Below are 15,254 nucleotides of genomic sequence, written 5' to 3' on the forward strand. Positions count from 1 at the left end.
TTCAAAACAAACAATCCCCTACTATCCGAGCAGGAACACATCTAGAGAGAGCTAGTGTGTTGGTAGAATGCCGTACGAGAGAACTTCAATAAAAGCCAGTATATTCTATACTTCCACCTATATGTCATAAAGCAAATTGTGTAGCTTGTAAACTATGTTGGTTTTATTTTTCTTAATTTTGCATTTTTTCAATTTTTAGGGTGTAACAGTTGTAATCTTTCCAAGCTTTATTGTAACAATATCTTAGTGTGCATTGTATTTTCAGTTAAATGAGCATGTGTTGAGCAGCCAAAGACCCAGAGGTCACCAACGAGAAGGCTGATCCTCTAAAAGTAAATACATTATGTTCATTGTGGTCACAACTACAGTATAGAGGGCAAAGCTGTCAAGGAATGGATGACTAAGAGATCAGCAACTCTCTACAAAGTGACACTCGGTAAGAGCTATGTTGTTTTTCACATGATTTTTCCGCTATTGACGCCTCTGATATTCCATGATATTATCTTTGAAAAACTATCACTGGTCTAGATATGTCCCTGCTCAAATGCAGCACCACCTTCTTCATGTCTTACTACAGATCAAATCATTATTACGATCAATCCAAATACTTATTCCAAAATGGTTCAAATTAATTTGGCTAATCTAAATTTGTTTACTAATAATTCTCCATCGCAGTCACCCATTTTACTGTTACCTGACGTAGATTCCTTGTAACTTTGACATCATGCCAATCATTGTCATTGAATTTCCCATTGACAGGCTCCACCAGAGCTTCAAAGGCCCCAGACCCCAAATTAATGACCAGCGATACAGCTCCGTTTTTCAGGGCCAGGTTGACGTAGTCTGCAGACTTCCCAGTGTGAAGCATCAGACCATTCCTCTGTAATGTCTTGAAGGACAGGGTGATCTCGTCGCTGCTGCTCTGGATCGGGTTCAAGGACAAGTCATAGCAGAAGAACTCGGATCCCTTGAAGGTCGCCACGTAGTCTTCTTTTCCTATAAGAGGACACAAATATAAAGAGAGGGAGGGATTGAGTTTTACATAGAGGACGGGAGGAAAGAAGAGCAACTCCTACATTCCCTATAGCTTGCTTAGCTATCCACCTAGCTGTTCAGAAAGTAAAGGCAGATTTCAAAAAGGTTAGGTTATAACAGTTCACATTCAGTTTGGACTTGACTTGGGGTGATAAGATGGGATGACATGGACATTTACAAAGACTGTTCTGCTAAGGGCTGGCTGTACCGTACAATACTTACCTGTGTACCATTATATTGGTCCTCCAATGGGCTGCATTACTGATACTTGCATAAAACCTTGTGACCTGGTACTCATGGTGCCCCAAAAATCAACAGGAAGCCTTGTCTCAAATCCTTATCTGTATCTCAGGTAGTAGGTGCCAGGTAGTGTGGACAAGGAAGTGTACAAAGTTTAAGTTCACAAGCTCAGTTGGTAGAGCATGGCGCTTGCAACGCCAGGGTTGTGGGTTCGATTCTCACGGGGGGCCAACATGAAAAATGTATGCACTCACTAACTGTAAGTCGCTAAATGACTAAAATGTAAAAAATTTAAATGTTTTATTAATTTGCTGAAATTGTTTTACATTCCTCAAACTCAAACATGATTAAATCAATCTGAAGGCAAGGATTCTGTTACCAGAACCACTGGTTTGGTTTATGCTTCACACATTGAAGAGCAAACCCTTCTATTGATATATCATAATACAATACAAATATGCTCCTATGATACATCATAGTACAACGCAAATATGCACCATTGCTGATCAAATGAAAAACCTGAAAAACTCATAATGCCATTCGCAAAAAAGCCTTGATTGTTTACGTTATCTGGCTCTATTGTGTTTGTGAATGTAAATGAAGTAATTGTATAATGGAGGAGTGTGTTTTCAGGGTATTACATTGTATTTATCCAGTCTTCTCTCTATTCATTAGTCTGAGTACAACAAGTGCATGCAGAGAGAGAGAGAGAGAGAGAGAGAGAGAGAGAGAGAGAGAGAGAGAGAGAGAGAGAGAGAGAGAGAGAGAGAGAGAGACTAATTACGATTATTACAGAATGGGATGGGAGAGGGAGGGAGAAAGAGAGACAGAGAGAGAAAAAGAGAGGGGGATAGAGAGAGACAGAGAGAGAGATTTCTGTTCTGTGTCGGATTCACCAAAGCTCCATAAAATCAGTCCAATTAATTTAGCTGCTACTCATTTTCAAGCCAATAAACCCATTTGAAAGCTGACGGTTCACAGTTCTGTTTTAGCCATAAAAGATTACATTCTCAGAGACAAGAGATGAGCTAGTGAAGATCCATGGAACAACAGAGTAAAAAAACTAAAAGACACCCCCATCCTTAGAGGACCTCAGAAAGAACCTTAGTTGTTGCCAAAGTGTCAGCTAATGGGGATCCAAATAAAGTATAGTGCTCAACTCTTTGAGGGGGCAGTATTGGGGATAGCTAGCGTCAGGCAGGGAAGGGACAATGGTAGGTCAACAATTAGCCAAGCCATTTAGGAAGTGATCTGGGACCAGATAACAAGCTATTAATATCACCATCCGACAATAAAACCACCACAGCACAAATGGACCACAAGATTAAATTAACCATAAATGCAATAAATGCAAAACACTACAGGTTTGTACACACATTACACACATAAACTGTATATACAAAAGTATGTGGACACCCCTTCAAATTAGTGGATTCGGTTATTTCAGCCACACCCGTTGTTGACAGGTGTATAAAATCAAGCACACAGCAATGCAATCTCCATAGACAAACATTGGCAGTAGAATGGCCTTACTGAAGAGCTCAGTGACTTTAAATGTGGCACCGTCATAGGATGCCACCTTTCCAACAAGTCAGTTAGTCAAATTTCTTCCCTGCTAGAGCTTCCCCAGTCAACTGTAAGTGATGTTCTTGTGAAGTGGAAACATCTAGGAGCAACAACGGCTCAGCCACGAAGTGGTAGGCCACACAAGCTCACAGAACGGGACCGCTGAGTGCTGAAGCGCATTGCGCATAAAAATATTCTATCCTCGGTTGCAACACTCACTACCGAGTTCCAAACTGCCTCTGGAAGCAACGTCAGCACAAGAACTGTTCGTTGGGAGCTTCATGAAATGGGTTTCCTTGGACGAGCAGCCGCACAAAAGCCTAAGTTCATGCGCAATTCCAAGCATCAGCTGGAGTGGTGTAAAGCTCGCCACCATTGGAGTCTGGAGCAGTGGAAATGCATTATGTGGAGTGATTAATCACGCTTCACCATCTGGCAGTCTGAAGTATAAATCCGTGTTTGGCAGATGCCAGGAGAACGCTACCTGCCCAAATGCATAGTGCCTACTGTAAAGTTTGGTGGAGGAGTAATAATGGTATGGGGCTGGTTTTCATGGTTTGGGCTAGGCCCCTTAGTTCCAGTGAAGGGAAATCTTAACGCTACAGCATACAATGACATTCTAGGTGATTATGTGCTTCCAACTTTGTGGCAACAGTTTGGGGAAGGCCCTTTCCTGTTTCAGCATGACAATGCCCCCGTGCACAAAGTGAGGTCCCTACAGATGTGGTTTGTCGGGATCGGTGTGGAAGAACTTGACTGGCCTGCACAGAGGTCTGACTTCAACCCCACTGAACACCTTTGGGATGAATTGGAACTCCGACTGCGAGCCAGGCCTAATCGCCCAACATCAGTGCCCGACCTCACTAACGCTCTTGTGGCTAAATGGAAGCAAGTCCCCGCAGCAATGTTCCAACATCTAGTGGAAAGCCTTCCCAGAAGAGTGGAGGTGATTATAGCAACAAAGGGGGGACCAACTCCATATTAATGTCTATGATTTTGGAATGAGATGTTCGACGACCAGTTGTCAACATACTTTTGGCCATGTAGTGTATATTGCACAGGTGCCCAAGCATGGATACATAGGCTACAGACAGACAGACAGACACACACACACACACACACACACCCTCACGCCCGCCCACTTGCCCACACACACGAAGTGGCCCAATGAAGAGGGTAGCTCTCTGGAGCAATTTGTCAACTCATCGATCCGTCTTTAAAGGTACTCTACTACTATACGGCACCTCTGAGAACTACAAGTGGCCGTAATTCAGCCTGACTGGATCACCTCTCCTCTGCTCTCTCTTTAAGCCTCTCTCTAGCCCTGAGCCTCCATCCTATGAGTGAATGACAGTTGTCCTCCCCACACCCACCTGCACGCTTGCACACACACACACACACATTCACACACACACACACACACACACACACACACACACACACACACACACACACACACACACACACACACACACACACACACACACACACACACACACAGACGCACACACACACACATCCTTCTCCCCCTGTCATTCCTGGACAGCTTATCAACCCCATCACTCCATGACCATTCATCTCTCCCTCCCCCTCGCTCTCTCGCTCTCTCCTCATGCATTCCTCCGTCTCCTGCCTTTGGCTCAGATCTAACGATCAATACTGCTAAGCAGTGAGCTGTGATCTGAAGCACTGTGACTGTGTGTGTGTGTGTGTGTGTGTGTGTGTGTGTGTGTGTGTGTGTGTGTGTGTGTGTATGTGTGTGTGTGTGTGGGTGTGCATTGTGAGGCCTACGTGTTCAGAGTGAGGTACAGTAAGGAGACCAGTTGAGATCAAGCATTTGTACTCACGCGAGTGTACAGTATGTGTTAAACAACATTCCATACCCTGTGTGCCACTACATTGTTGCTGCAGATCGGTTTGTGGAAATACAACATCCTTCTTACAATCTTACTTCCTTCTTTACAATAGAGTGACATTGGAGTTAAGATGGTTGACCGGAGAAGATCTTTCAACAGTTGAGTTCAAGGGAGAGTCAAACAAGCAATTTCTCTGAAACACAACACATTGTCATTTGGGAACCTCTACATCTACTGTCACACAGCAAACTGCTCTGAAACCTAGCCCTGGTTATTTGGGCAACTACCTGTACAATACCCTGTGCTGCCCTCTCATCACCGTCACAGTCACACACCAAATAACGTTTATGTTGGCTGCTGCCTCCATCCACCCCCTCTACCCCGCCATCCATACTTTACCTACCAATCCCTCCATCGCTCCTTCCACCACTGTCCATTCCTCCTCCATCCATCCCTTCACCTCTCCACCCCTCTTCCTCTCCACCCTTCACCTCTCCACCCCTCCACTCTCCACCCTTCACCTCTCCACCCCTCCACCCCTCCACTCTCCACCCTTCACCTCTCCACCCCTCCACCCCTTCACTCTCCACCCTTCACCTCTCCACCCCTCCACCCCTTCACTCTCCACCCTTCACCTCTCCACCCCTCCACTCTCCACCCTTCACCTCTCCATCCCTCCACCCCTTCACTCTCCAACCTTCACCTCTCCACCCCTCCACCCCTCCACTCTCCACTCTCCACCCTTCACCTCTTCACCTCTCCACCCCTCCACCCCTTCACTCTCCACCCTTCACCTCTTCACCCCTCCACCCCTTCACTCTCCACCCTTCACCTCTCCACCCCTCCACTCTCTACCTCTCCACTCTCCACCTCTCCACTCTCCACCTCTCCATTCTTCACCTCTCCCTGAGTCATGTAGCTGAATTGGAATAGGAAGTGTAAGAGTCAGCCCAGGAGGCTTACTCACCCCATCTTACTTGAGAATACAAGGTAAAAGTACAAGATATAAACAGATTGATAGCTACTTTCCAAAAGGAAAGCTTGAAAATAACAACACACAGTTAGAAGGCTTCAAAAAGTGTATGTTGTTGTTTTAAGTTAGCTGACTCAACGTCTTATTCTACATGATTATTTTATTTCACTACATGTTGTGTGGGTAATTTTTGGTTATCTACTCTATCTCACTTAGGGGCAGACAACATAAAAACCAACTATATGAATTATGCATGTTGTAGAATGGAATGCCTATATGCCTTCTATGCTTATGGTTTAAGAACCAATTAAAGGGTTAAAACAGAGCAGATACATTTCTTTACTGCAAATGCTATGCTTCTAATAAAAATGGTTCCCTCTAATTCCCCGCAGCTGGTCTGGGTATGTCAATGACATGTGATGGAGATACAACTTCTCGTTGTGGCTGTGTGGAGATAGGAGTACCAATGGAACTAGTGTTATCACTTGTTTGTGCTTATGACCTGACACACATAGTCACATGCACATAGTCACAAGGAAAAACCATAGTGGCCAGGGAGGATGGCTGTTGGTAAAGGCTTAAATGTATGTGGTTGAGAATGGGTTACGGACGACATGTTTAAACCATGTGTAAGTATTGATTGATATGTTTTATAATGTGTTATGAAGGGTAAAACAGAATGAACATGATTGATACTTTGTACTCCAGATGCATGCCTGGATAGTGAATATAGTCAATACAGAGTGTGATTGTTCTTTAACGTAGGTATGTATATTATTTTTTGAGAGCGTGTCCGAGTCACGCCACCAATATAATGAGATAAGTGACAGAGGCCCCATTTAGAGAAGCGCACGTAGCCCTCGCGAGTAAACAACATGTGACACCAAAGGATGTTAATCATGTACATATAATGGAGTAACTGTGTAGGTTGTATAAGCATGACTATGCTTTTGTGTCTTTATAAAAGGAGAGCTCAGAATCAGGGAAAACAGATGTTCTGCAGATCATCTCGGCTTTTGTTGCTTCGTGTAATAAAAGTATATTTTCATTCTACAAAAACTCTGGAAGAACTTTGGATTTTTAACAAGTATAGTGATAATTATCCACGAAATATTGGCGAGCTAGCCAGGAGTGGAAGGGATCATTGAGTACTTCACCATCAGAGAAAGTTTGGACAAATCACACACAAAATTCAGTGGCCACTGTTAATATAGGTAAGCGACGTTCTTACTTTTAAACATAGAAATTGTGTGATTCGATCAAGCTGAATCTGAGGTTAAGGTACAGAAGGGGTCTCTCCAGCATTAAGGACTACATTTAGAAAAAGTACAGAGTTTTTGTTGGAATGAGAATTAATCATGCATGCAATGTTGTTGAAAATTGATGTTTAAAAATCCTGCGGATACAGCCCAGGTGATGCAATACAAAGGGAACTTAGTTCAAAAGTAGTTTCATTTCGGCACGAGAAGCTGCTCATCGTAACCGGTGTGTGTGTGTGTGTGTGTGTGTCCTGATTAGAAGGGAATCAGAAGGTGTGTGTGTGTGTCCTGATCAGAAGGGGATCAGAAGGTGTGTGTGTGTGTCCTGATCAGAAGGGAATCAGAAGGTGTGTGTGTGTCCTGATCAGAAGGGGATCAGAAGGTGTGTGTGTGTCCTGATTAGAAGGAGATCAGAAGGTGTGTGTGACATTACCAGGAGGGGTATGAGAAATCCTGTTGGAAGAACAGGTCACGCGTATGGGTGTCATCGTATGATGTATACACATTGTATTTCGGCCAATCTTTTAGGGTATCATTACATTTGGGAAATTTAGAAGTAATGTAGGATTATGGTAAAATTGACCATAGTGAAATGTCAAATGTGATAGGGTTAACATTCCAAATTTGAGCCCTTTGATAGAATAAAATATTCCTGTAGGTTATACAAATAGTGGTTAAGCGCATTTGAGAACAACATTGTGTGAATATGGAACGAGAGTGGTATAATGGTATAAATGAGTCGCACTCTGAAGTTTGAATGATGAGGTATAGAGGTGTGTACGATGATTTTATAGAAATTTGGATAATAAGCTTTTGATATAATCCATTTGATTAAACTCATCAGATCTGGTTTCAAAATCAATGAATGTAGATTTGACTCGTTGACTGCTAACTCATTCCCTTCGAGCTTGTGAGATATTTTCTGATAATTGTGTTATGTGCAAGATGTTAAAATTACAGACCATTATAATTGGAATAAAGGAGGATTTACCTGTCATTTCAATAAAGCATTGGTTCTATATGACTGACTAAAATCTAGGTTTTCTGATTATAGTTCAACTATGGTTATGGGTTGCTTAGATTGATAGAACAGTCAGTGTTGATTTTGTGATGTAAGACTGGGATTTAGCAGCTTGCGTCTTTCGAATTGAAAGACTCACTTATTCAACAGGAATAGTGGGACGAGTTCAAGAGTCATTTTTTGTGTGGTCTAATGATTTGGGAGTTTAAACTACTGTGAATGTGATTGTAATTTGGAATATTGAATTGAATATGGATATGAATTGAATGTATGCTTGTCAATCACAGCAAGTGTTTGTTTTATTAACTATAGCCTAATCAGAAAGGACAGTTACATAAATGTAACAGCGGACTGGCAATTATAATAGAGCTGTGGCAATGATTTGAATTGATAACAGAGGAAAGTGATTTAATAGGGAAGTGAGAATTTCAAATTTGAATTGTTTAGGTAGACTGGAATGAAAGTAATGTATTTTAATAATATGAATGCAAATATACTATACGATATTGGTGGTTTGTGAATAGACTTTACTAATGCCATGTTTTAGTTTGTGGGTAAAAGAGAGTCGTACGTGCTGGACTGTATCGAGCTGTAAGATACATTTTAAGCAGAAGTCTGAATAGTTGAATGGAAAACATTTATTTGACAAATTCTAATTTGTTATTACTTTGTTCTATAGTTTGCGTAACACCAGTGACATATGCAAATAGTTAATGAATTCTAAAACGATAATTTGTTTTCGGTACGTGAACTAGTGGATTGCAAGTAGCTTTAACTATTATGCTAAAGGGATAGCACCACCTTATTGCGGGTTCTTTGTTAAACAACACATTTATATTAGAACTAAATTAATGCAATAGGCTACAATTATAACATTATCAGAAAAAGGCACAAGCTAATGCGAAACAGCTATTACCTATGTCATTGATCCAGTAATGATACCAGGATAATAGTAATAACAGAAATCTAGGTAGGAGCATTTAGGATAGGGACTAGCTGTCCAGATATAAACAAGTAAAAGAGAAAGCTAAAAACCAAGATTAGGGAATAAATGCCGAGACGAAGATTAGAGAGAGAACAGATACAAAAATTCAGATACAGGAAAAATAGAGTATGTCAATACAACTGGAGGGTTTTTGAAAAGTAGAGTAATGAGGATATTGATCGGGGAAAATAGGGTGTGGTCTAGTGACCCGAGGCTGAACAAACCACTGGGAATATACCTAATCACAAGAAAGCTAGAGTGGTTTTATACATTTGAGGTAACTTACAGGAAAGTAATGAGAAAGATAAAGAAAATAAAATAATATTAAAAGGAGGGGCACAAGGGATATAAATGCATTTTTGGAAAGAAGCAGAGTATGAAGATATATTAGGAAGAAGGATACCATGGATTGAGGAATATAAAAACTTTTAGCTGAGAAAGCTAACAGAAATAATTTACTTTGCATCCTAATATAAACACTGAACCAAACATAAGATTAGCAACAGGAAGGCCAAAAATAAAAGGAGTAGGGATGGCAGGAACATCAGTAGAAATCATGAAGAGAAGGTTCCCAGAGAATGAGGAAGAGATTGGAAAAATCTCTGGTAAATGGGAAAAAAGAACCAGAAAAATAGCAACAAAATGGCCAAAGGAGGGAACGTTTGATGTGGCGGTGTGTGAGGAAATGGATACCCTAATAAAGAACTATAAAACAGGAGAGAGAGGGGAGAAAAGAAAGAAGAAGAGAGAGAAAGAGAGAGAAATCTTGAAAATATTTGGGAAGAAGGAAAGAGTTGGAGGGACAGCATAGCCAAAGCTAAAAGTATAATAATGGAGAGGAAGAGTGAACCGAAAAAGGCTGGCTTATCTACACCACCACCATACACAGAAGGGGGGCAGTATTCTCAGGTCACAGGTCTAGTCTCAATAACAGGGAATGTAGAGATAGAAGAGGAAAAAGGGAAGCAACAGGCTTCCACACCAAAGTGAAAATAATCACATTTAGATATAGACTGTTATGGAGGACTGAAGAGTATGTTAAACAAATTGGAAAATTATGGGATAGATGGACAAGATGTTGATGGACAGAGCAAGTGGGATGATGCAAGTAATGAGGAACTAAAACAGTGTGCTGACTCTGAGCAAGAACAGAGTGAGACAGAGGGACAATTATCACACCAAGGAGCCAAAGGAGGCAAATCTATAGTAACAGAACTAGGTGAAGCACTGCAAGCCCACCTGGAAAAATCAAAAAGAAAATTAAGAAACAGAAGAACAATAAAAAAAAAACAGACAAATATGGAGCCCAGTATCCCATTTTGGTAAAGGGGACACGGGTTCACTATGTGCCCTGGGAATCGCAGGACCTGGAAGGCCTGGTGACTAGACTGCCTAACCTGCATGAAGGAGCAGGGAAATGGATTAGAACATTTGAATGGCGGTGGGAGACTTGAAGGCATTGCTGGCCAGGGTGGTGGGAGTGGCCAAAATGGAGGACCTGTTGCAGGTGGCTGGCCTCATACAGGCGGTGTGGAGGACATTGCTGGATGGAGTGGCCTTTGACAGTTATAGGCCAGGACTATGGCACACTCTGATAATAGAGTATCCAGCCAAGATAGACCTTAAGGCACTGAGAGGGGAGCCATTGGGGGATAAAGAAAACCCGGCAGGTTACCTGAAGGACCAGCTCAAAAGCTGGCAACAAGAAACAGAAAAAGATCCAGAGGGGGATCCACTGATGACAACACTGTTCAGGACATCATTGATGGAAGCAATGCCAACGCCTGTCAGAAGCAAACTGGAAGATGTGGTGGGACTAACATCAAAGTCACACAAAGAGTTCTGTGACCATGTTATTCACGCAGTGGAAAAATACAGGAAGGACGAACAGAAACGGACAGAGCAGGGGAGAGATATTCAGAGAAAACTGACACGGATGCAGCTGGAAGAGCTGACAAGAAAGGACAAAAATAAAACACAAGCTCCAGTGATCGCTCCAGCGCCGCCGGAAGAGGGCACCATGGCACCTGTCATCCAGGGAGGTCAACAACCACCGCCTCAGCAGCAAGGCCAAAGAGCTCCTGCCTTACCAGTAGTGAATGTGTACACACAACAATCCCCCAGACAGTGGCAGAACAAAAATAATAAAAACAGACCAAGGAATCAATGGTACCGACCACAGCAGCAGACACACCAGAATGGTGGACCAAGAAGACCAGGTGTCTGCTGGAGGTGCAATCAATCAGGACATACAAGAAGGAATTATCTTACCAAGCCGTGGTGGCCTAGGCAACCACAACAGGGTAATTGGCAAGGAAATGGGCCCAGCTCAGCTGAATGGCAGCAGTCTCAGACACAGGCTCCACAGGGCCCAGTGAACCCGTGGGGAGGACCAAATCATGGATACTAGGGATGCCCAGGGAATCCTAGAGGGGAGGGTCAGCTAGTGGCAGTAACTATGCAGGCTGATGAAGAACCTATGCTGCAGGTTTAGGTGAATAATAGAGGCCCACCCATGATGATAGATACTGGAGCAACGTACTCACGTGTAAGTCCAAATTATGCCTCTCACCTCCCCATATCAGGCAAATATGCAAAGACAGTAGAATTTTCATGACAAATGCAGTTAATACATATGACACTTCCAGTAAAACCAGAAGCAGGAAAAAGCTACCTATATCAGTGTCAGAACAAACTTCATGGCTAAAGTTCAAGAAATTAGAGTACCAAAATCAGGCTATCATTGTACACTGCAATATGATTAATATCAAAATTATTTGCTAGAACAACTATGGCTAAGGAAGGCATGAGGTAAACCAGCTTCCATGAGATTGCAATATTTTGTAATAGGAAAACAAGGGTCACCAATGGAAGCACAAGATGCTCTAGGATCTGATATCATACATACCTGGTTCATAACACTTTTAGTGGCCAAGGGATAACAGCCAATGTTGTTGTTTACTTTTTTGAATGCATGAATTACGATGTGAATCATGTGTCCAAAGGGGGGAGTACTGGTTAAAACAGAGTGACTGTAACAGGCCACCAGTACTAAAGGCAGACAAACAGAAGTGGAGATTGGTTCATGATCTGAGAGCAGTAAATGAAGTAGTTCAGGATAAAGCAGAGGTGCCTAATCCACACACACTGTTAACAAATATTCCACCAGAGGCAAAATGGTTCTCAGTAGTAGACTTATGTGGAGCATTTTTTAGTGTACCCTTGGCATGAGAAAGTAGACACTTGTTTGCATTTACTTACAAAGGACAGCAATTTATGGAGTACAGGGGAATTCTTTTCATGTTTGTTTATAGTTAAAACGTTTGGGTGGCTGATTAAGATGTACTATAGTAAATGTTAACGAAATGTACATTTTCTGTTCCAGGAGAATGGGAGTTTCAATACTTCTCTTTGGAATGTTTCCTGAGACAGTGAGCTGAGGAGAGCAGTTAGTAAAACTCAGCAATCTTGTAATTAGGCCGTAAGAGGGAGCTACCAAATTAAATAAGGCCTAGCCATTTCTTTGTTTTTGCCCTACGTTTCACCAGCACACACGACCCACCTATTATTAATATTTGTAGTTGGGTAGGGTTTTATTTTTGGTTTCATAGGGTAGAAATAATACACCCTAAAGGGCACATAAGGAACATTTTTGGAAGTTTATATTGTCAGAGTTTTAAGTACATACATGTACATTTTCCTGATAAGAAATGTACTGAAAAAACTCAATGTAAACCTGGTACACAAAATGTTTGAAATGTTTAAAATATCGTTAAATCAAATCTTAGATAAAGGGGAATGAAATGGAAGGAGACATTCATTTACATGGGGTTGAATGACCTCTGGCCTTTGTTCTGACTTTCTGGTGGGGCCTGATCACCCTCCCTAGAAATCTAGAGACATTGTGTGAGATTTATATGTAGTGTGAAAACACTAATAATTAGGAAGAAGTTTATAATTTAGCAATAGGTCTATGTATGATTCATACCATAACAAAGATAGAGAAAGAGAACTAGCCCTGAATGAGGGACACCTGTCGCTAATACATTTTACTATTCCTTGAATGGCCTTATGAGATACAAATAAGTTAAGGATATCAAAGTTTATTACTCTAATTTGATTTGGTGTTTTGCTTCAACAGACAGTGTTGTTTTGTTCTTTGGGGTCTCAACTCTGTGATTTATTCTTATAAAATGAAATCACAGATGGCAAGGCTAAGAATAAGTATATGCACGTTTACACTCATTTTATGTTATCTTTTGTTTTATTGGTTGGGACTTATTTAGGAAGTCCCAAAGGGGCTTGGATTAAGAACCAATTAAAGGGTTAAAACAGAGCAGATACATTTCTTTACTGCAAATGCTGTGCTTATGATAAGAATGGTTCCCTCTAATAACTCCAGAGTGGCGCAGTGGTGTAAGGCACTGCATCGCAGTGCTAGCTGTGCCACTAGAGATCCTGGTTCAAATCCAGGCTCTGTCGAAGCCGGCCGCGACTGGGAGACCCATGTGGCGGCGCACAATTGGCCCAGGGTAGGGGAGGGAATTGCCGGCAGGGATGTAGCTCAGTTGGTAGAGCATGGTGTTTGCAACACTTGCAACTAACTGTAAGTTGCTCTGGATAAGAGTGTCGGCTAAAATGTAGAATGTAATTCCCTGCAGCTGGACTGGGTATGTCAATGACATGTGAAGGAGATACAACTTTTACTTGTGGAGATAGGAGTAAGAATGGAACTAGTATTATCACTTGTTTGTGCTTATGACCTGACACACATAGTCACAAGGAAAAACCATAGTGGCCAGGGAGGATGGCTGTTGGTAAAGGCTTAAATGTATGTGGTTGAGAATGGGTTAAGGACGACATGTGTACCATGTGTATGTATTGATTTATATGTTTTATAATGTGTTATGAAATGATAAGGGTAAAACAGAATGAACATGATTGATACTTTGTACTCCAGATGCATGCCTGGATAGTGAATATAGTCAATACAGAGTGTGATTGTTCTTTAACGTAGGTATGTATATTATTTTTTGAGAGCGTGTCCGAGTCACGCCACCAAAATAATGAGATAAGTGACAGAGGCCCGAGCTACTGGGAATCTCTCTCTCTCTCTCCCCTTCCCCCTCCTCCCTCCCTCTCTCTCTCTCTCTCTCTCTCTCTCTCTCTCTCTCTCTCTCTCTCTCTCTCTCTCTCTCTCTCTCCTTACCTCAATTTGCCTCTGCCTCCTCTCCCTGTCTCCATCCTCTCTCTACCCCACCTTGCCCCTCTCCCTCCATCTCCCCTTCTCTCTCCCATCAATCCTAATTAAATCAATCCTTACTAATCTCATAACCCTGACATCTAGTGACCCACAAGCACACATTAATTCAATCACAACTGTCGCCTCTGACATACACTGTGATGTCTACGTGTTCCAAGTGAAATACATTGAGGACACCAGTCGAGGTCAAGCATTTGTAAAACATCCACATACCACCGTCACCCTCTCCTTAGGTACTTTAGGTTAATTGCCATCAAAATTTCTGAGATGAGACTAGGGATTGTGTCCCAAATGGCACCCTATTCCCTATACAGTGTACTACTTTTGACCAAGGCTCCCTAAATAGTTTGTCTGAAATGCGACCCTATTCCCTATATAGGGCACAACTTTTGGTCAGGACCCATGGTAAAAAATGGTGCACTACATAGGGAATAGGGTATCATTTCAGACAGACTAGTGCTTTGTCATATGGATAAAGGCTAATCACTATCTAATCTAATATCATTGTAGGTAGCAGTTACTATTCTCTTTATCAATGCTTGGTTTGATTGAATCTGAGCCCTGTGGTGTGGTACGGAGCATAGCACATATATTGATCGGCCCGTGCTTGTAAAACAACCTACTCCTCAGGTCCTATTAGGGGTGCTAGACGTGTAATAGGCTTGGCAGTGTAGTAAAGGACCAGGACAATGCAATACGGGGCAGTAGCAGTGTAGTAAAGGACCAGGACAATGCAATATGGGGCAGCAGTCAGTCACTCTGCTTATCACGGATCCCCCCGGTACTGCTGCTCATTCCGTTCACCAGTTCCGGAGGTCTAAGTCCCCGGCTTTCTAGGCGTCGCTGACCTGGTTCATTAACACCAACCCCGGACTGTCTTGTCTCATTACGCACACCTGGTTCCTATTCCCCCTGATTAGTGTATATATGTGCCCTCTGTTCCCCATTGTCCTTGTCGATTATTGTCCCATGTCCATTGGTCTTGTTAGTACCGTGTATTGTGCTCTTGTTTTTACGGGTCTCGTCCCGTGTATTTGTTTGGAGGTTTACACCTCG

The 15,254-nt window shown here is 42.2% G+C and overlaps 1 protein-coding gene across 1 annotated transcript in view; it reads right to left on the bottom strand.

The window, feature by feature from the left end:
- Positions 1–15,254, bottom strand: part of LOC311100893 (neurexin-1a-like) — a 393,788-nt gene that overhangs the window by 192,130 nt on the left and 186,404 nt on the right. The window contains exon 5 of the mRNA XM_084141884.1: positions 695–996. Within this exon, the coding sequence (XP_083998010.1) occupies positions 695–996 (302 nt within the window). The remainder of the gene's footprint in view (positions 1–694; positions 997–15,254) is intronic.

Source organism: Coregonus lavaretus (genome assembly GCF_964263955.1).
Source record: "Coregonus lavaretus genome assembly, chromosome: 25".
Taxonomy (NCBI): Eukaryota; Metazoa; Chordata; class Actinopteri; order Salmoniformes; family Salmonidae; genus Coregonus; species Coregonus lavaretus.